Source organism: Mustela nivalis (assembly GCF_964662115.1).
Source record: "Mustela nivalis genome assembly, chromosome: 10".
In the NCBI taxonomy this organism is placed as follows: domain Eukaryota; kingdom Metazoa; phylum Chordata; class Mammalia; order Carnivora; family Mustelidae; genus Mustela; species Mustela nivalis.
The window spans coordinates 33,949,305-33,972,910 of NC_139029.1; the positions used below are offsets into that span (position 1 = coordinate 33,949,305).

The 23,606-nt window shown below is 38.1% G+C and overlaps 1 protein-coding gene across 10 annotated transcripts in view; it reads right to left on the bottom strand.

Moving 5' to 3' along the window:
* The window catches only part of IPP (intracisternal A particle-promoted polypeptide), a 63,619-nt gene that overhangs the window by 32,348 nt on the left and 7,665 nt on the right, over window positions 1–23,606 (bottom strand). For all 10 annotated transcript variants that reach the window (XM_082687270.1, XM_082687271.1, XM_082687272.1 and 7 more), the window contains 5 exons: window positions 23,333–23,488; window positions 21,883–22,050; window positions 16,117–16,254; window positions 15,403–15,525; window positions 11,414–11,634 (listed from right to left, as the gene is read on the bottom strand). In XM_082687270.1, coding sequence (XP_082543396.1) covers window positions 11,414–11,634; window positions 15,403–15,525; window positions 16,117–16,254; window positions 21,883–22,050; window positions 23,333–23,488 — 806 coding nt within the window. The remainder of the gene's footprint in view (window positions 1–11,413; window positions 11,635–15,402; window positions 15,526–16,116; window positions 16,255–21,882; window positions 22,051–23,332; window positions 23,489–23,606) is intronic.

Genomic DNA, 23,606 nt, shown 5'->3' on the forward strand with positions numbered 1-23,606 from the left:
AGCAACATAAGATGGGGCACCTGACTAGCTCAGTTGGTCAAGCATATGACCTGGATCTTGGAGTTATGAGTATGAGCCCCATATAGGGCATAGAGATTACTTTAAAAAATAAAAATAAAACACAATAAGAGTTGGTGAGGATATGGAGAAAAGGGACCCCTTATGCACTATTAGTGGGAATGCAAACTGGTGCAGCCCCTGAAAAAAATAATACAAAGTTTCCTCAAAAAGTTAAAAAATAGAACTATCCTACAATGGAATGGCACTACTGAGTATTTACTTCCAAAATACAAAAACACTAATTCAAAGGGATACATGCACCCCTATGTTTATTGCAGTATTATTTACAATAGCCAAATTATGGAAGCAATTCCCATGTCCATGGACTGATGAATGGATAAAGAACAGTGTGTGTGTGTGTGTGTGTGTGTGTGTGTGTGTGTGTGTATACAATGGAATATAATTCACCCATAAAAAATAATGAAACCTTGCCATTTGCAACAATGTGGATGGAGTAAGTATAATTCTAAGCGAAATAAGTCAGAGAAAGAAAAATACTTTATGATTTCATTCACATGTGGAATTTTTAAAAAAGATTTTATTTATATGACACAGTCCTATAAATAAAATTTATATAAATAAATTTATAAATTTATATAAATAAAATTGAAAATTGAAAAATAAAAAATATAAATTTATATGAGAGTCATATAAATAAAATCGTTTTAAAAAATTTCACATGTGAGTGAAATAAAGTATTTTTGACATTATATGACAGAGTCATATAAATAAATAAAAATAAATAATAAATAAATAAATAAATAAATAAATGACAAGTAGACAGAGAGACAGGCAGAGAGAGAGGGGGAAACAGGCTCCCCGCTGAGCAGAGACGCGGGGCTCGATCCCAAGACCCTGAAATCGTGACCTGAGCCAGAGGCAGAGGCTTAACCCACTGAGCCATCCAGGCTCCTCTCACATGTGGAATTTAAAAAAACAAAACAAACAAGAAAATGAATAAAAAAATAGAGACAAACCAGGAAACAGACTCTTAACTATAGAGAACAAACTGATGGTTACTAAAGGGGAGGTGGGAGGGAGGATGGGTGAACCAGGAGATTGGGATTAAAGAGTACATTTATTATGAAGAGTACTGTGTAAAGTATAGAATTGGTGAATCACTATATCACTATATTGTACATCTGAAACTAATATAACACTGTATGTTAATAACACTGGAATTAAAATAAAGAATAGGGGTGCCTCAGTGGCTCAGTGGGTTGAGCCTCTGCCTTCGGCAGAGGTCATGATCTTGGGGTCCTGGGATCAGGCCCCGCATCAGTCTCTCTGCTCAGTGGGGAGCCTGCCTCACCCCTCTCTCTGCCTGCCCCTATGCCTACTTGTGATCTCTCTGTGTCTCTGTCAAGTGAATAAATAAAATCTTTAAAAAAATTATTTTTAATTTTAAAAAACTTAATAAAAATAAAAATGAATTGAAAAATAACAAAACAAGAATGTGCCAAAAGAAGAGATTGTATGTAGCCTGCAGACCTAAAATACTCTTTTAAAAAAAGCATTTTATTTACTTGAGAGAAAGAGGGTGAATGGGAGGAGTAGCAGAGGGGGGGAGAGAAGGAGGGGTAACAATCTTAAGCAGACTTGGTACTGACCGTGGAGCCCACTGTGGGCTCTACACCCTGAGATCATGACTTGAGCTGAAACCAAGAGTCAGATGCTCAGTTGGCTGAGTCACCCATGTGCCCTATCTGTCTAATAAAAAGTTTGCTAACTCCTGGTATACACTGTTCCCTGAAGAAATTTCAATAACCTGCTACAACCAAAATTATTCATAATGACCTTCTCCAGAGAAAATGTCTATACCCAGATAACGGGAAAGCTAATAAAGGTCCCAAAAAATAATCAAGAGAAAAAAGAGCAAGTTATCTGGAAATAAAGTATATGATGAACAAAGTTTACAGAAACAAAGGGTGAACACCAACTATTCATCAATGCTAGAAGGTGAATTTTAGAGGACAGGAACTTAAAAAGCTTCACATCCTAGGACTCAGCCTAGCACTAGTACATTATAGACACTCAATGTATGTCTGCTGATCTGAATTTAATAATTGACTGCCATTTTATTTTAGATTTATTTATTTATTTTAGAAAGAGGGAGAGCACATGGGGAGGGAGCAGAAGGAGAGGGAAGAAGAATCTCAAGCAGACTCCTGCTGAGTGGGAAACCTGACAAGCTTTAGCCCATGACCCCGGGATCATGACCTAAGACAAAAGCAGACACTTAACTGACTGAGCCACCCAGGTGCCCCTGTTTGCTGATCTGAATTTAAATTAAATTCTGAGGGCGCCTGGGTGGCTCAGTGGGTTAAAGCCTCTGCTTTGGCTCGGGTCATGATCCCAGGGACCTGGGATCGAGCCCCGTGTTGGGCTCTCTGCTCAGCGGGGAGCCTGCTTCCTCCTCTCTCTCTCTCTCTCTCTCTCTGCCTGCCTCTCTGCCTACTTGTGATCTCTCCCTGTCAAATAAACAAATAAAATCTTTTTAAAAATAATTAATTAATTAATTAATTAAATTCTGAGATACCAAAACCGGAGACCATCCTTTGAAATGGAAGGACCTCTATTAAAAATTGAAGGCTATTAGATGATCTTAAATTACAGAATGTATGACAAAGTTGGTATTGCTGAAAAAATTCATGTTTTATTTATTTATTTACCTAGAAAGAAAGAGAGAGAGAGTGTGCACATAAGCAGGGGGATGGGCAGAGGGAGAGAGAGAATCCCAAGCAGGCTCCATGCCCGGCACAGTGCCCAACGCAGGGCTAGATCTCATGACTCTAAGATCATCACCTGAGCTGAAATCAAGAGTCAGACACTTATCTGAGCCACTCAGGTGCTCCCAAAATACTCATATTTTAAAACACAAAGATAGCGGCGCCTGGGTGGCTCAGTGGGTTAAGCCTCTGCCTTCAGCTCAGGTCATGATCTCAGGGTCCTGGGATCGAGCCCCGCATCAGGCTCTCTGATCAGCAAGAGCCTGCTTCCCCACCCTCTCTATCTGCCTCTTGCCTACTTGTTATCTCTGTCTGTCAAATAAATAAAATAAAAATCTTTAAAAAACAAAAGAAAAAAACACAGATATTCACAAAAATATCTATAGCTGATTTAATCTTTAAAAAAAGAAGGAAGGGGGTGCCTGGGTGGCTCAGTGGGTTAAGCCGCTGCCTTCGGCTCAGGTCATGATCTCAGGGTCCTGGGATCGAGTCCCGTATCGGGCTCTCTGCTCGGCAGAGAGCCTGCTTCCTTCCCTTCCTCTCTCTCTGCCTGCCTCTCTGCCTACTTGTGATCTCTCACTGTCAAATAAATAAATAAAATCTTTAAAAAAAAAAAAAAGAAGGAAGATGTATCGATATACAAAAGAATACTACTTAGCCATCAAAAAAATGAAATCGTGCCATTTTCAACAATGTGGATAGAACTAGAAGGTGTTATGCTAAGCAAAATAAATAAATCAGAGAAATTCAATTATCATATGATCTCACTGACATGTGGAATTTAGGTTTAACCCACTGAGCCACCCAGGCACCCTGACATGTGGAATTTAGGAAACAAAATAGAGGATCATAGGGGAAGAGAGGAAAATATAAAACAAGACCAAATTAAAGAGGGAGACAAACCGTAAGAGACTCTTAAGTGTAGGAAACAAACTGAGGGGCGCCTGGGTGGCTTAGTTGGTTGAGTGTTTGCCTTCAGCTCGGGTCATGGTCCCGGTGTCCGAGGTTTGAGTCCCACATGGGGCTCCCTGCTTAGTGGGGAGTCGGCTTCTCCTTCTGCCTCTCACCCCACTCTTGTGCTCTCTCTCCCATTCTCTCTCAAATAAAAATTTTAAAATCTTCAAAAAAAAAAAAAAAAAGGAAAAAGAGGGTTGCTGGACAGGGGAGGTGAAAGGGGTAACTGGGTAATGGACATTAAGGAGGGCATGTGATATGATGAGCACTGGGTATTATATAAGACTGATGAATCACTGAGCTCTATCTCTGAAACCAATAATTATTGTATATTAATTGAATTTAAATAAAAAGTAAATTTGGGGCGCCTGGGTGGCTCAGTGGGTTGAGCCTCTGCCTTCAGCTCAGGTCATGATCTTGGGGTCCTGGGATGGAGCCTGGCATTGGGCTCTCTGCTCAGCAGGGAGCCTGCTTCCCCTCCCCTCCCCCGCCTGCCTCTCTGCCTACTTGTGATCTCTGTCAAATAAATAAATAAAATCTTTACCAAAAAAAAAAAAAAAAGAAGAAGAAGAAGAAATCGGGGCTGGTTGCCAGAAAGACCAATCCAGAATTAGAAGCTTGCAACTTTTATCCCCACCCCCATCATTTGGGGAGGGGAGGAGGTTGGGGGTTGAATTAATAATCAATTATGCCTTAATCATGAAGTCTCCATAAAAATCTTGGGGCTCCTGGGTGGCTCAGTGGGTTAAAGCCTCTGCCTTCGGCTCAGGTCATGATCCCAGGATCCTGGGATCGAACCCCACATCATGCCTCTTGCCTACTTGTTATCTCTATCTGTCAAATAAATAAAATAAAAATCTTTAAAAAACAAAAGAAAAAAACAGATATTCACAAAAATATCTATAGCTGATTTAATCTTTAAAAAAAGAAGGAAGATGTATCTATATACAAAAGAATACTACTTAGCCATCAAAAAAAATGAAATCTTGCCATTTTCAACAATGTGGATAGAACTAGAAGGTGTTATGCTAAGCAAAATAAATAAATAAATAAATAAATAAAAAGAAGAAGAAGAAATCGGGGCTGGCTGCCAGAAAGACCAAGCCAGAATTAGAAGCTTGCAACTTTTATCCCCACCCCCATCATTTGGGGAGGGAAGGAGGTTGGGGGTTGAATCAGGCTCTCTGCTCAGCGGGGAGCCTGCTTCCCCTCCTCTCTCTCTGCCTGCTTCTCTGCTTGCTTGTACTCTCTCTCTCTGTCAAATAAATAAATAAAATCTTAAAAAAAAAATCTCTATACTATGGTGTTCAGAGAGCATCCAGGTTGGTGAACACATCCATGTGTCAGAAGGGTATCACACCCAAATTCTACAGAGACTCCTACACTCAAGACCTTCTGGACCTTGCCTTATATACCTCTTTATCTGGCTATCCATTTGAATCCTTTACAATAGACCACTTACACAGTGTTTGCCTGAGTTCTGTAAACCATTAGAGCAAATTACTGAACCTGAGGAAAGGATTATGGGAACCCCCAACTTGTAGCCAAGTCAGACAAGTGTAAATAAGTTAGTGGTTAACCTGAGGACCCACTACTTGAAACTGGTGTGTAAAGTGAGGAGTAATCTTTGAAACTGAGCTCTTAGCCTGTGGAGTTTTTAGGGTCAGAAATGAATGGACTTGAGGGTACCTAGTTGGTGAACATAAGAGAACTGGGAAACAGCTTGGTATGGAAAACACACACATTTGGTGTCAAAAGTATTGTGAGTAGAAAAACTGTTTTCCATTACTGGAGTTATAAACTGAACAATTCCCAGAGCTCACGCAAAGCTGGATGACATTCTAGTTTTGACTAGCCAAAATAAAGACACCTTGCTGAACAGCTAGGACATTAAATAGAGACATAAGAAGGGTCATTCTTTATTTAGTAGGAGACCTAAAGGAAACATTACTCTAGACCTTTCCTACAAAGCTTAAGAATATGTCTCAAGGGGCGCCCGGGTGGCTCAGTGGCTTAAGCCTCTGCCTTCAGCTCAGGTCATGATCTCAGGATCCTGGGATCGAGCCCCACATCGGGCTCTCGGCTCAGCGGGGAGCCTGCTTCCCCCCCCCCCTCTGCCTACTTGTGATCTCTCTGTCAAATAAATAAATAAAATTTAAAAAAAAATATGTCTCAAAAGAATCAGTCTGATTGGCAAATAATTTAGCTGCTTAACAAAAGTAAACTCAATACTTCCTAAAAGAAGATATAAAATCCAAACACTCAGCAATATAACATTAACTGTGTCTACCATCCAATCAGAAGTTACTAGAAATGTGGAAAAGCAGGAATAAGGTGACTCAAACAGGAAGAATAAGTTCAACAGATACAGGTCCAAAAGTGATGGTGATAATGAGAACAACAGACAAGGACTTAAAGACAGATATTAGAAATATGTTCAAGGATCTAAAGGAAGAAATGAACACAATGAGGGGAGAAATGGAAGACATTAAAATCAACAATCAAAAAGATCTTTTAGTGCTAAAAAATACATATATCTGAAATGAAAAATTCCCTAAATGTCATTAGATACTGCATATTAGAAGTGAGACAATGTAGATTAATGAACTTGAAAACACAGCAAAAGAAACCATCCAAACTGAAGCACAGAGAACAGAATTTCAGTTATGCAGGATGAATAAGTTCTAGAGATCTAATATAAAACATGGTGACTATAGTTCATAATACTATTGTATACTTGAAATTTGGTAAGAAAGCAACTCTTACCACACATGAGAAAAGGAAAAGAGAACCTGAAACTAATGCAATAGTGTATGTTTAACTACACTGGAATTTTTTAAAAAAATTAGAATGGCTGGGGTGCTTGGGTGGCTCAGTGGGTTAAGCCTCTGCCTTCAGCTCAGGCCATGATCTCAGGGTCCTGGGATTGAGCCCCACATCAGGCTCTCTGCTCAGCAGGGAGCCTGCTTCCCCCTCTCTCTCTGCCTACTTGTGGTCTCTGTCTGTCAAATAAATAAATAAAATCTTGAAAAAAAAAAGTAAAAAAAAAAAGGAACAGGAAAATATAAGGTGATAAGTATGTTAATTAGGTTGATTTGGAAGTTATTTCACAACATATATCAAAACATCACATTATACACCTTAAATCTACACAATTTTTATCAAGTATACCTCAATGAAGCTGTAAAACAAAAATGAACTTAACCACAGAGAGAAAAAAGATGGGAGATAAAAATTAACAGAGCCTCAGTGACCTGTGGGACAATATTAAAGTGGTCTTACATGCATGTTCTTGGAGTCTTAGAAAAAGAGCAGGAAAATATCTGAGGAAATATGGCTGAAAACATTCATTTTGATGAAAGCTGTAATCCCACAGATTCAAGGAGTTCAATGAATTCCAAACAAACACAAAACTCCAAAAAGATACACAATAATAAAATTACTGGAATCCCATGATGAACAGAAAATTGTAAAAGCCTCCATGGAAAAAAAGACACATTATGGAACAAGGATGAGAATGACTACTGACTTCCCATCAGTAATAGAGCAAGCAGATAATTAAACAGCACCTTTTAGATGGTAGGGAAAAAATTCTATACTCAATAAAGTATCTTTCAAAAATGAAGGTGAAAAAATAGTTTCAGAAAATGAACACTAAGAGAATAAATGCCAGCAGACAAGCACTAAGAGAACTATTAAAGGAAGTTCTTCATGCAAAGAGAAAACGTTATAAGGTAGAAACTTAGTTCTACACAAAAGAATAGAACTAGGAATTATTAATATATGCATAATTATCAAAGACTTTCACATTAACATTTAATTTTAAATATAACTGACTGTTGGGGTGCCTGGGTGGCTCAGTCAGTTAAGTGTCCGCCTTTGGCTCAGGCCATGATCCCAGGGTCCTGGGATCCAGCCTCACATCAGGCTCCCTGCTCATTGGGGACCCTGCTTCTCCCTCTGCCTCTGCCATTCCCCCGTCTGTATTCTCTCTCTTGCTCACTGTCTCTAATAAATAAATAAGTAATCTAAAAAGAGAGAGAGAGAGAAAGCTAAAAATAAATAAAAATGGTTTAAAATTTTAAAAAAAGAATAAGAAAGTGAATATGATATTATTCAAAGGTTTCCTTGATACAGTATATATATAGCATAAATACATGTAACGCACAATGTAAACCCTACAGTAACCACTAAGAAAAAGGCAAAGTTATAGTTAATTGGATAATAAAAGAGAGAAAATGGAATACTAAAACAGTCAATGTAAAGACAGAAAAGAGAGAAAAAAGGATCAAAGAATGCATTATACAAAGAGTAAAACTGTAAAAGAGGAGTCTAAAAACCAACCATATCTCCAATTACATTACATATAAATAGGAAAAACTCTATAAAGATTCCTTTTGAAAGTTGAGATTGTCAACCTGGATAAAAAAAGAGATTACAACTCTATGTTATCTTACCAGAGACGCACTTGTAAAGATGTAGATAGATCTAAAGTGGGAGGAAAGAAAAAGATGCACCATGCAAATAATCATCAAAAAATAGCTTGGCTACATCAGTTAGTCAAATTAATATCAGACAAAGTAGACTTGGGAACAAAGAATATTACCAAAGATAAAGACAAATATTTCATGACTATGAAAGGATCAATTCATCAAGAAGACAATAATCTCAACTTGTACACACTTAATAACAGAGATTCAAAATATGTTCAGGGGGTGCCTGGGTGGCTCAGTGGGTTAGGCCTCTGTCTTCAGCTCGGGTCATGATCTCAGGGTCCTGGGATCAAGTCCCGCATTGGACACTCCACTCAGTGGGAGCCTGCTTCCCCACTTCTCTCTCTCTGCCTGCCTCTCTGCCTACTTGTGATCTCTCTCTGTCAAATAAATAAATAAAATCTTTAAAAAAAAATTTACAGGAGCACCTGGGTGGCTCAGTGGGTTAAAGTCTCTGCCTTTGGCTCAGGTCGTGATCCCAGGGTCCTGGGATCGAGCCCCACATCAGGCTCTCTGCCCGGCAGGGAGCCTGCTTCCTCCTCTTTCTCTCTGCCTACTTGTGATCTGTCAAATAAATAAATAAAATCTTAAAAAAAAAAAAATTTACAGGGAAGGAAAAATTCTTCCTTTACTCTTAAGGCCTTCTAGTTGGACTAAGAATTAAATTTGCATCAAACAGATTAACAAGAGAAAAAAAAGTTTTATTACTTACACATACAGGCCCAATAATGTAATTGAGACCTAAAGAAGCGAACAAAGCAGTTTTTATACTTTTTAGACAGAGACAATAAATCTGTGGGGTTTTGATAGGACAAAGGAAAAGTAACTTTAGGAGCTTCAACTAGTAAGGAATTCTAAAGAGAATTTGGGCTCTGATAATAACTTAGTAAACCAGTAACAAGGATCATTTATACATTCTTCTTGGGTCTAAATTTCCTATCTGGGTAACACAGATGTCTTTTTATTTTATTTTATTTTATTTTACTTATTTATTTGACAGACAGAGATCACAAGTAGGCAGAGAGGCAGGCAGAGAGAGAGGAGGAAGCAGGCTCCCCGCCGAGCAGAGAGCCCAATGCGGGGCTCGATCCCAGAACCCTGGGATCATGACCCAAGCCGAAAGCAGAGGCTTTAAACCACTGAGCCCACCCAGGCGCCCCACACAGATATCTTTTCACCTCCTGGTTCAAGGAGGGTACCTTTCAAATAAGAGATTTATTTCCTGCTTTTAGGGGGACAGAGGAGGGTCAGAAAAGTCCTTCTTGTATAGCCTGTCTCTTAAGTAACTTTTATTTAAAATCATCAATATGCCAGGGACGCAGGGGTGGCTCAGTCAGTTAAGCATCTGAATCTTGGTTTCAGCTTGGGTCATGATCTCAGGTTCCTGCAGTTGAGCCCTGTGATGGGATCCCAGATCAAAGGGGAGTCTGTTTCTCTCCCACCAACCCTCCTCCTTCTTGAGTGCCTCTCTCTAAAAAATCAATCAATAAATCTTTAAAAAATAATAAAATAATCAAGATGCCAAAGTGGTACATTTTGGGGCAGCCTGCCCTTGGCTCCTACATTCCTATACTTGAAGATTTCAACAAGCTTTCTTAATAATTGACAAAGCAATTGCACAAGTTAAAAAGAGTAGGGAAGGGGCGCCTGGGTGGCTCAGTTGGTTAAGCGACTGCCTTCGGCTTGGGTCACGATCCCGGAGTCCCCGGATCGAGTCCCACTTCGGGCTCCCAGCTCCATGGGGAGTCTGCTTGTTCCTCTGACCTTCTTCCCTCTCATGCTCTCTCTCTCAAATAAAATAAATAAATAAATAAAATATTAAAAAGAGTAGGGAAGATTTGAACAACACTAACCAATTTAACCTAACTGACATTAATAGAACTCTACACTCAACAACAGCAGAATACAAATTCCTTTCAGGTGGATAAGGAACATTTACCAAGACAGAAATCATATAAAGTATGCTCTCTGATCACAATGGAATTAAATTAGAAATGAGTAATACAAAGATCTGGAAAGTCCCCAAATAGTTGGAAATTAAATAACGTACTTAAAAAAATAAATTTATTTATTTGACAGAGAGAGAGAGACAGCGAGACCAGGAACACAAGCAGGGAAAGTGGAAGAGGGAGAAGCAGGCTTCCCGCCTAGCAGGGAGCCCGATGCAGGGCTCGATCTCAGGACCTCAGGATCATGACCCAAGCTGAAGGCAGAGGCTTAACAACTGAGCCACCCAGGCAACCTAAATAACATACTTCTAACAACTCACTGGTCAAAAAAGAAATTACCAGGGAAATTAGAAGATATTTAAAGATAAATGCTAATTAATATATAACAAAATACATGAGTAAATAAACAAAATACAATATATTAAAATGTGGATGCACTTAAAGCAAAGCTTGAAAATAATTTATAGTTTCAAATACATTGATTTTAGACCTTTCTTTTTTATAATGATTTTAAAGGTCTTAAATCAAACATTTAAGCTTCTACTTTAAGAATTTAGAATAAAGGGGTGCCTGGGTGGCTCAGTGGTTAAAGCCTCTGCCTTCCACTCAGGTCATGATCTCAGGGTCCTGGGATAGAGCTCCACCTCGGGCTCTCTGCTCAGCAGGGAGCCTGCTTCTCCCCCTCCCCTCTCTCTGCCTGCCTCTCTGCCTACTTGTGATCTCTGTCAAGTAAATAAATAAAATTAAAAAAAAAAAAAGAAAAAGAATTTAGAAAAGAAGTACAAAAATTTTTAAAAACATTTTATTTATTTATTTGACAGAGAGAAAGAGATCACAAGTAGGCAGAGAGGCAGGCAGAGAGAGAAGAGAAAGCAGGCTCCCCCTGAGCAGAGAGCCCGATGCGGGGCTCGATCCCATGACTCTGGGATCATGACCTGAGCCAAAGGCAGAGACTTTAACACCCTGAGCCACCCAGGTGCCCCGAAAAAGTGTAAATTAAACAAAGCAAAACAAAACAAAACAAAACAGAAGAAAAAGGATAGAGAAATTAATGAAACTGAAGATAGGCAATGAATAGAAAAAAACCTGTAACAAACAAACCTGTAAAAACCAACAAAGTTGGTTCTCTGATAAGAAAAGAAAAACTACAAATGATCAATATCATGAATAAAAGAATGCACATCTCAACAGAACAGGTTATCAAAGCATTTGAAATTGTCCAACCTACCTCTTCAAAGGAATATTTTTCCACAGTATGAAGAGCATCCTGTGTCTCATTCCACCCTCCAACAGAATAGATACAGTCATTGAGTGCAGCCACACCAAGATAGGCTCTCCTGGTTCCCATCGGAGGAAGTGGAGACCAACGCTTAGAAAGTGGATCATACACTTCAAAAGAACGAAGCTCTATTCCTTCATTGCTGATGCCCCCAATTACATAAATTAAACCTGGAAACAGAATATTTTTATTCAGATGCTACAGAAAATAGAATGTAAATAATTATAAAACATAAGACTTATGATTTATGTCTGCTATGCTGAGACCATATTTAATGTAGGGCTCACATTATCCTTTAAGAGAGAAATTTGACTTCTGTCTGGTATATCATAGCTCATATTTAAGCATGTTACAAAGAATTAGAGGTATAATTTAAAGTGGCATTTAAAGGGTATCTATGGGACGCCCTGGGTGGCCCAGTGGGTTAAGCCGCTGCCTTCAGCTCAGGTCATGATCTCAGAGTCCTGGGATCGAGTCCCGCATCGGGCTCTCTGCTCAGCAGAGAGCCTGCTTCCCTCTCTCTCTCTCTGCCTGCCTCTCCATCTACTTGTGATTTCTCTCTGTCAAATAAATAAATAAAATCTTTTAAAAAAATAAATAAATAAATAAATAAAGGGTATCTATGTAGTTCATTTGGTTAAGCGTCCAACTCTTGATTTTGGCTCAGGTCATGATCTTAGGGTTGGGAGACTGAGTCCTGTGTTGTCATGTTCTATGCTCAGCATGGAGTCTGCTTAAGATTCTTTCCCTCGCCTTCTGCCCTTCCCCCACCCCGATGCACATGCTCTCTCTCTAAAATAAATACAACTTAAAAAAAAAAATTAAGTGGCATTTGTTTTTCAAAGAACTTACAATGCTATATATAACAAAACAGTCAGTCAGACATGGTTTTCCACCTCATAATCTACTTGATGACCTCAAGTTCCAGAATCAGTGCTAACATGACATAAAAAAGGAAAGGGAGAGGGATTTTCTTTCCCCTAAAAAAATACCATGCACTTAAACTGGGAATGATATAGCTTTATTTGGTAACAGCCTACCTGTTACTCAAATGGATATAGAGAATTGAATTTAAATTAGAATAGTTATATGGCAAGATTAAGGTATTCAGGATCTTATCACTAGAGTACATTAGAATGTAAGTCACTGTGAGTTGCTTATTATATTTGATTTGAAACTTGGGTTCTAGCTCCAGCTTTGCCAGTAACCAGCTGTGGGAAAAGATAATTCACAACCTTCCTGATCTTCTGCTTGCTCATCTATAAATAAAGGGATTAAAATAGATAATCTCCAAGATGCCTCTCTAGCTCTATGATTTTAGAAGGTACAATACTGTGATTTATAAGAAATATGTATTTGGGGGACACCTGGGTGTGTGAGTTGGTTAAGCGGCTGCCTTTGGCTCAGGTCATGATCCCTGGGTCCTGGGATCCAGACCCATGTGGGGCTCCCTGGTCAACAGGAGTCTACTTCTTCCTCTCCCTTTGCCCCTCCTGCTGCTCATGCTATCTACCCCCCTCAAATAAATAAATAAAATAAAATAATGAAAAAAAGGAATATATAGTTGGTCATTCAGATGACCAAAATACATTTCTCATCTATATATGGTTTTCATCCACAATTCTTTGCTCACAGCAAGCTAAATCCTTGAATTTCCAAAGCATCCAGAATGAGAAGGGTGTCTTTTGTTATGTTAATGAGGCAACTTTGGGAAAGCACTTAAGGAATGGGGGGTAGTTGCCAAAGGAGTCAAACTTATGATTTGAGTGTGAGAACTTTCAGTCTCAGCCCCTGACCTCTGAGGAGAGGAGGTGTAGAGGTTGAATCAATCACCAATGGCCAATGATTTAACCACTTGTGCCTATGTATATAGTGAACCTCCATAAAAATCCAAAAGGACAGGTTTGGGGTGCCTGGGTGTCTCAGTAGTTAAGCATCTGCCTTTGGCTAAGGTCGGAATCCCAGTGTCCTGGGATCCAGCCCTGCACTGGGCTCCATGCTCGGTGGGAAGCCTGCTTTTCCCTCTCCCACTCCCCCTGCTTGCGTTTCCTCTCTTGTTGTGTCTCTCTATGTCAAATAAATAAATAAAACTAAAAGGAAAAAAAAAGAGGGTGCCTGGGTGGCTCAGTGGGTTAAGCCGCTGCCTTTGGCTCAGGTCATGATCTCAGGGTCCTGGGATGGAGTCCCACATTGGGCTCTCTGCTCAGCAGGGGGCCTGCTTCCCTTCCTCTCTCTCTGCCTGCCTCTGCCTACTTGTGATCTCTGTCTGTCAAATAAATAAATAAAATCTTTGAAAAAAAATAAAAGGAAAAAAAGACAACTCATTAAAAAAAAAGGACAGTTTGGAGAGCTTCTGGACTGGTGAGTATGTGGAGATGTGGGAACAGTGGTGTATCTGGAGAGGGAGGGCATGAAAACTCTGTGCTCCTTTCATATAACTTGACTTTGCATCTCTTCCATCTAACTGCTCCTATGTTATGTCATTTTAGTAGTAACATTTTCTGAGTTCTGTGAGCTACCCTAGCAAATTAATTGAACCCGAAGAGGAGGGACCACTGGAATCTCTGATCTATAGCCTGTCACTCCAAAGCACAGGTAATAGCCTGGGGAGGATGAGTGTTGTAGGACTGAGCTTCTACCTGTGGAATGTGATGCTATCTCCAGGTATGGGTACACAGTATTAGAGTTGAACTGAATTCTCCAACACCTAGGTGGTATTCTGAGAACCTCTTCTTGCTAGGGGCTAGAAACCAGCCCCTACCACCATGCTGAAAACTCTCAGAACACTTAATTTATATGAGAAGATAAAAATCATAAATATAAAACAATTAGAGAACACTATAGTATTACACAACAGGATATAGTCTGTACCATGTAACCTGAACACTTAAATTCTAGTGGAAAATCTGAGAAGGTACTCACAAAGCAGAAAGAACTTGAGCTGGGAATAGCAGGTTGAGTTGTTTTAAGGAGCACACTGCTCACTACTCCACAGGTATATAAATCTGCTCTCCAATCTGGACCAAGAATCCAGTTCTACTTGACAATGCTTACCAACTACTTCTCAGGGTATAGTAGACAATTAACAGTTTGTATACTGTTTTAATGTGTGGTACAACATTTTTTTAAAAAGATTTTATTTGACAGAGAGAGAGAGAGATCACAAGTTGGCAGAGAGGCAGGAAGAGACAGGGGGGAAGCAGGCTCCCCATCAAGCAGAGAGCCTGATGTGGGCTCAATCCCAGGACCCTTAGATCACGACCCAAGCCGAAGGCAGAGGCTCAACCCACTGAGCCACCCAGGCACACTATGGTACAACATTTTTCAAATCTGTCATGGCATTATATTCTATGTGGACTGAATCACAATGTGCCCTGTAAGAAAACACTGAAAATGCCAAAAGAAGAGACAGTGAAGATTGTTTTTTATATTCTCATCCTACTTAGAAATACTTACTAAGTATGACAAAGATAGATGTAGGTTCAAATGCTTATTTGAGTCTTCGGCTCATTTTTAATAATTTTTAATTCTTCTTTTGTTTATTTTGGAAAAAATGATTATTTTGGCAATACAGATATAAAGATATAAGAGATTAAAACATATAAAATGTTAAAAACAATACTTCCATACTGTTAGCGTCAATTAGTCAGCTCTAATAGACATAAAACATAGTTTTGTGAAAATAAAGGCTCAAGCTTAGTTTTTCAAAAAATATATTTTTAGGGAAAAAAGAGGATGGCACCTGGGTGGCTCAGTCAGTTAAGCATCTGACTCTTGCTTCAGTTCAGGTCATGATTTCAGGGTTGTGAGACTGAGCCCTATACTGGGCTCTGTGCTGGGCATGGAGCCTGCTTCGGATTCTCTTCTCTCTCTCTCCCCTTTCCGCTCCCCCCCAAAATAAAATACATTTTCAGAAAAAAATTTTTAGAAAGCAATACCTTGCATTTCACAACACCCGAAATAGTAGCGTGACATAGCCATGTTGCCAACTACTTCCCACTTATTTTCATCAGGATCAAATCGTTCAATGGTGTTACCTATCTCTGCTCCAACCCATCCACCTGTAACCAAAAAGAAAAATGTCATTTCTGGATAAAGAAGTCTTATCTATGAAAAATACATTAGAAAGCCTCTAATCTGGCACCTTTATAATGTGAATGATAATCATATGTACCAGAGGGGTTATTTGTCTAAGATCATACAAAAAGTTGGAATCTGACTATAAAACTTGAATCTTAACTCTCTGACTAGTTTTCATCAGAGATTTAAAAAAACAAAACAAAATAAAAACAAAAGCTCATCACGTTGCTTAGGAAATAAGGTATTTTGCAAAACTACCTTTTGAAACAGGTATTTTGAAAAACAGGTATTTTGAAACAACTTCTGCACATTCAGAATGGCTATCCTAATCATGAGATTTATAATTAGTTAGCTGAAGTGCTTCACTGGACATCTTACTACACTTTATCTCCATCTCCCTCTTAGAGCTCCACACTTGACAATATTCCCCAAGTAACTCAAACTTGAAAATTAAAATTTATAAAGCTGAAAAGACACAAGTTTCTTGTTGGAGGGAAGAAAAATGTCTAAAGTAACTAGAATCTAAGAATTTAAATAATACCAGATATCCTTAAACCAAAAAGCATAATTACCCAAAGCATAAATAGCCCCATAACACACACACACTCCCAAACCACAGCGGGGGTGATTCATTGAAGCTACAGTTGTCCATTGTTTAGTAACTGGATCATAGCATTCAGTACAGTCAAAAATCATTGAATCCTTTTCACCTGAGTTAAATAAAAGAAACACATATAAGAAGTTTTAATAATAATGCTAATAGCCTAGAACCATAATACAATCAATATTCAGTAGCATTCCACGTTATCAGAAATTCAACTATTAAGTCTGATTTTATGCTATTCATTAAAATTAGTTTGCCCAGTATTATTATAAATCAATAGCACTGTCATTTATTAAAGCCCATTTAATGAAGCAAGGCATCACTTTCCTATTATTTCTAATTTTGCCACCCAAATAATCCATGTAATTTTTGAGGATAAAATTTGTACTTTAACACTTCTATATTTTTTCATGTATTAGTTTGGATACCTGGCTCTGGTATAATTTGAATTTTAATCCAATCCTTACCTAGTAACAAAGAGAAAATAAAAATTTCTAAAAAGGTACCACTTAAAATAGAATTTTAAAATAGACTATACCTAGAAGTTAGTCTAATCAAAGATTGTACAAAACCTCTGGCATATAGAATTTATAAACTTCATTTAGGTAAAATTTTAAATTAAGGAAAAGCTAAATAAATGAAGAGATATATCATGTTCATGAATTAGAAGAGAGAATGTATAGATGGTTATCCCCAATCTGATTTATAGATTTAACATAACCACAATTTGACACACACTTCTTTTTATTGTGTTAAAATACAAGTAACATAAGATTTACCATCTTAACCATTTTTAAGTGTAGAGTTCAGTGATGTTAAACACATTCATATTTTTGTGTAGCCAAGCCACTATCCACTCCCCAAATTCTCTACATCTTATAAAACTGTAATACTATCCTGATTCAAATGATAAGTCCCTATTCTCCCCTCCCCAGCCCCAGACAGCCACCACTATACTTTCTGTCTTTTATAATTTTGACTAATGTACCTCATATAAGTGAAATCATACTTTATTGTTATTTATTTTTTCCAACTAACATTTTTAAATTTAAATTCAATTAATTAACATATATTATTGGTTTCAGAGGTAGAGGTCAGTGATTTGTCAGTCTTCTATAATACCCAGTGCTCATTACGTCACGTGCCTCCCTTAATGTCCATCACCCAGTTACCCTAACACCTCACCCCTCTCCCTTCCAGCAACCCTCAGTTTGTTTCCTATGCTTCAGAGTCTCTTATGGTTTGTCTCCCTCTCTGATTTCATCTTGTTTTATTTTTTCCTCTCTTCCCCTATGACCCTCTGTTTTGTTTCCCAAATTCCACACATGAATGAGATCATATGATAATTGTCTTTCTCTGATTGACTGATTTCACTTAGCATAATACTCTCTGGGTTCCATCCACATCATTGCGAACAGCAAGATTTTTTTATGGCTGAGTAGTAGTCCATCGTCACACATTATTTTTAACAACAGATTTGACAGAAGAAAACAGATTTGAGGGGCGCCTGGGTGGCTCAGTGGGTTAAGCCGCTGCCTTCGGCTCAGGTCATGATCTCAGAGTCCTGAGTCCTGGGATCGAGCCCCGCATCGGGCTCTCTGCTCAGCAGGGAGCCTGCTTCCTCCTCTCTCTCTGCCTGCCTCTCTGCCTGCTTGTGATCTCTCTCTGTCAAATAAATGAATAAAATCTTAAAAAAAAAAAAAAAAGAAAACAGATTTGATGAACTAGCTCTAAAATTTACATGGAAGTACATAGGACCCAGAATAGCCATGCACTCTCACACAATAGTAATAGTAAGGGAAGAAACTGTCCTATCAGATAATCTTATCAGAATTAAAACAGAGCTATAGTGGGGTCCCTGGATGGCTCAGACGGTTTAGAGTCTCCTTCAGCTCAGGTCATGATCTCCAGGTCCTGGGATGGAGCCTTACGGCGGGCTCCCAGCTCAGCAGGGAGTCTGTTTCTCCCTCTCCCTTTGCCTCTCCCTCTTTCTGTCTCTGTCTCTCTCTCGAATAAAAAAAACAAACAAAACAGAGCTATAGTAATTGAGATAGCAATACACAGAGAGACCAAAACAGAAAAGAAATTCTAGAAACAGATACCCACATATATGATTACCTGATATATGACAAAGTTTGCTCTGCACAGCAATAGGCAAATAAAAGCTTTTTGTGCTGAGATAATTGATTACATATACAAGGAAAAGATGAAACTGTTCCCTACTCCTATTATCTCAATTCCAGGCAGATTACAGACATACATTTAGTTCTAAAACTAAAATTTTAGAGAACAATAAAGGTATATATCATCATGACTTTGTAGTAGGGATGGATTTCTTTAAAAGGATACAAGAAACACTAACCATAAAGGGACAATAAATAACAGAGTTAGCCCCATTAAAATGAAAAACATGTTTATCAAAAGATATAATAAAGGAAAAAAAGATATTTCTTAAAAAAAAAAAAAAAAGAAAAGAAAAGAAAAGGGGGCACCTGGGTGGCTCAGTCCTTAAGCCTCTGCCTTCAGCTCAGGTCATGATCCCAGGGTCCTGGGATCAAGCCCCGGATTAGGCTCCCTGCTCAGCGGAGGGGAGCCTGCTTTTCCCTCTCCCACTCCCCCTGCTTGTGTTCCGTCTCTCATTGTCTCTCTCTCCATCATATAAGTAAATAAAATCTTAAAAAAAATACCATAAAGAGAGTGAAAGATGAAGCAGCAGAGTTGCAAAAAGTATTTGCGACATATATAATTTTATGAGGGCCTAGAATCCTGAACATATAAACCTACGGTGCAGAAAAGAATCAGCACAGCAGGCCTGAGAATTCCTAACCTTAGAAAGGCCTGCTTGCGGGCACCTGGGTGGCTCAGTGGGTTAAGCCGCTGCCTTCGGCTCAGGTCATGATCTCAGAGTCCTGGGATCGAGTCCCGCATCGGGCTCTCTGCTCAGCGGAGAGCCTGCTTCCCTCTCTCTCTGCCTGCCTCTCCATCTACTTGTGATTTCTCTCTGTCAAATAAATAAATAAAATCTTTAAAAATAAAAAAAAAAAGAATTTAAAAAAAAAAAAAAAAGAAAGGCCTGCTTGCAAGACTGACCCTTGGCTGGAGTCTGTAAACAGAGCTCGTAAACAATTCCTTACACTGATATAAAAATTTCTCTAAATAATAAGAGTGGCTTTTGGCAGTGGTAAAAATGTTCTGGAATTAAACAGTGGGAATAGTTGTACAATTTTGTAAATATGCTAAAAATCACTGAACCATATACTTCAAATGGTGAATTTTATGGTATGTGAATTATATCTTAATTTTTAAAAATAGTAATTAGAATATTAACCCAGATATGTATGTATGTAGAAGGAAATAAACCAAGTATTGTGATTATCTCTGGGCGATATGGTCGGAGTATGGGTGATTATTACTTCTTTATATGCTTCAATTTCAGCAAAATTTTCTTTTTTTTTTTTTTTTTAAAGATTTTATTTATTTATTTGACATAGAGAAATCACAAGTAGTTGGAGAGGCAGGCAGAGAGAGAGAGAGGAGGAAACAGGCTCCCTGCTGAGCAGAGAGCCCCATGCGGGACTTGATCCCAGGACCCTGAGATCATGACCCGAGCCGAAGGCAGCGGCTTAACCCACTGAGCCACCCAGGCGCCCAAATTTCAGCAAAATTTTCTACCACAAACCTGAATTACTTTGATAATAAAAATCGTCTTAACATTATACATTATAAAATATCTTAGAATAGCAATGTTGATAGTATTAATAATAGTAGGCTGAGTTGGGGCACCTAGCTGACTCAGTTGATAGAGCATGTGGCCCTGCATCTCAGTCATGAATTTAAGCCATACACTGAATGTGGAGCCTACTTAGAATAATAAATAAATAAATAAAAGTTAGTGAAGTCATAGCATTTTTGAAGGGTGCTCCTAAGTATTTCTGTGGCATCAGGAAAGGGGACACATACATATGAAAATGTCACACAGGACACTGTGACCCTATATTAAACAGGAGCGTACATGCATTGAGACTATCCATAACTGCCAAAATGTATATAAAAAGAGCTATTAGTGTTCTAGTCAAAGATTATATACAATTATGGTCTTTATGCTGACAGGAAATTTTGCTTAAACTCTCATTTCTTTGTTGGGACTTTTAGATTCAACAGGGCATTTATTGATTTAATAAAGAGGTAGAGGAAGAGGGACGCGTAGACTCTGCACTGAGCAGAGACCAATGTGGGACTCAACCTCACAACCCTGAGATCATGACCTAAGCCAAAATCTGAGCCACTCAGCTGCCTTTTAATGAACTGTTTTTAGCAAGAATTATGTTCTCTCCAAAAGAGAAATAAAAACCAAATATTCTCCATCTCTCTCTCTCATTTTAAACTGATAATATCATAGTCGAAAAATAATAATAACATTTTCAAGAGGTATCTGGGTAGCTCAGCTGGTTAAGGGACCAAATTTGGTTTCGGCTCAGGTTGGTGATCTCAGGGTAGTGAGATCATGCCCTACCCTGGGCTTAGCACTGAGTCTGCCTAAGATTCTCCCTATACTTCTGTTACCCCCACCCCACCTGCTAGTGCTCTCTCAGAGTCTCAAATAATAAATAAATATTAAAAAAAATTTTTTGATATATAACTTCTTGTGTTTTAGACTAACCTATAGAAATAAGGCATAAAGATTAGTTGTAAGGGTTAGAGATTACCTATCTAGACTTGTTGCTATCAACACAAATTATCGAGAAGTAAATATTGATATAAAAGTGTTAACCACTGGGGCACCTGGGTGGCTCAGTGGGTTAAGCCTCTGCCTTTGGCCCAGGTCATGGTGTCAGGGTCCTGGGATCGAGCCTCACATCAGGCACTGTGCTCAGCAAGGAGCCTTCTTCCCCCCCTCCCTCTGCCTGCCTCTCTGCCTACTTGTGATCTCTCTCTCTGTCAAATAAATAAAATCTTAAAAAAAAAAAAGTAGGGGCGCCTGGGTGGCTCAGTGGGTTAAAGCCTCTGCCTTTGGCTCAGGTCATGATCCCAGGGTCCTGAGATCGAGCCCCACATCGAAACCCACATGGGGCTCTCTGCTCCGCGAGGATCCTGCTTCTTCCTCTCTCTCTCTGCCTGCCTCTCTGCCTACTTGTGATCTCTGTGTGTCAGGTAAATAAATAAAATCTTAAAAAAAAAAAAAGTGTTAGCATTTATTTCTCTTTAGATCCTCCTCTGATATTTAGTTCCCTCCAACATCCAAAACTCCTTTTATTTAATTTTATTAATCATTTTATAATTCATAATAATAGTTTCAGAAAACACAGTGATTTCAATTAAGAAATATGTCCCAAAGTCTAGCTGACTTAGTTTTTATAGATCTCACTGTCCAAGTAACTATGTTAATTAAAAATTATTTGTAATACAACTTCTAGTATGTGAAATTAAATTTCAAAATTAAAATAATTTTTATTACAAACATTGACCTAAATTTTGGTTCCACATTTTATAAACAAGTTTTCAACAAAACCAAACGTAAATATTCTGCCTTGGGATAAATCATAGTATCCCCCTGGTCTGAAACATTCAATATCTTCTGTTTCCTTTTTCTTCTTTTCATTAATTTATTCATTAAATATTTATTGAGGATACCATATATATGCATACCCCATAGTACCTAGAAATACATATAAGTCATATAAGAATGCAGCCAATTTACAGAGAGCAACTAATGAGAGAAAAAAGACATTATTACCTCCAATAGCGTAAACCATCCCTCCCAGAACTGCTACTCCTAGCCCACATCGAGCCTGATGAAGTGAAGACACAGTGGTCCAGTACTGGCTAAAGGTGTCAAAACGCTCTACACAGCTGAGGGCTCTGCTATCACTCCAACGACCCCCCTGCAACCGAGTATATCCGCCTGAATGAAGGAAAGAAGATACACAGCGAATCACTTACTGCTAAATATGTAAATGAAAGTAATGAGAAAAATCTAACCGTCTACATCTAGACATTTAATCCATAATTATTTCATAGCAAAGAAAAAGTACTTTAGAGCCTGCCATGTATACAAATATTCTTATATGCTCCAAGTCCTGAAAGATGATGGCTTAAATGCAATGAAGTCAACCAGCATTCTACCACCTGGTTTTGGTCATAAAATGTTAGATAAAACATAAAAGGAGCTGGTTATCTGTCTAGTTTGGAAGTCTCATTATGACTTCTATTAGTATATTTTTCAATTAAAAATAGTGAGTTGAACAGCACATACCATCAGTAAAAAAACTGCAGCATGCACTAAAAGTTACATATTTATATATATGTAAAATATAAAATTATAACTATATAAAATATGAAATATAAAAAAAATAAAATCACATATTTTATATATATAAACTCATACATATAATTATATACAGATGATAAATTATGTTATGAATATATTAATATATGCATATAAATTTGGATAATGTCTACATATACTTCACATGTTAATAAGACTTACTGCTTTTTAAAATAAAAAAGATGGGGCGCCTGGGTGGCTCAGTGGGTTAAGCCGCTGCCTTTGGCTCAGGTCATGATCTCAGGGTCCTGGGATCGAGTCCCGCATCGGGCTCTCTGCTCAGCAGGGAGCCTGCTTCCCTTCCTCTCTCCCTGCCTGCCTCTCTGCCTACTTGTGATCTCTCTCTGTCAAATAAATAAATAAATAAATTTTAAAAAATAAAAAAATAAAATAAAATAAAATAAATAAATAAAATAAAAAAGATGTTTTAATATGTTCACCTGATACTTCTGTGAATTATCTTATCCACCTACACTTTAGTGACCACTGGTTCCTATTATCCCTAATCATCTAAGATGCCATGAATAGTTAAAAACGTTGAGATTTTCCCTATATTTCACTATAATTCACATTTTTAACTTTTAAAGCAGCATTTCGTAAGTCAGTTATTTGGCAATAATTGGACAATCTAAGAACCCAACAATTTGGATCACAGAATAATAGATGTCAAACAAATAGCTATTTATTCTTAGATGTATCCACTGTATAAAACACAATTAATTTGTAGCCTATATGTGAAATTAAATATGCCTATTTGACACACTTGCATATTCTGATGTGTAAAATAATAACAAAATATTAAAGGTTTTAATCCTAAAAAAAAAAAGATTATTTGCATCACCTTTTAAAATATTCTCACCTACTGCATACAGGTACTTTCTTGCTTTCTTCCGAGGCCGAACCTTGGATGTCTGCAGAAAACTACAAAACTTGTTTTCTTTGGGAGATTTGCACACCTCACAGTACTCTTTCAAAAGTGTTTGCAGTGCAATGCGAAGATTAAAATCAGATACTCCTAAAGCAAGTTTGACAAGATACTGTTTTAATCAACTTTTAAATAAATATTGAAAAGACATGTTCCCATAAAGATAGAACATATTTATCAAAAAATATAAAAACTCATCATCAAGCAA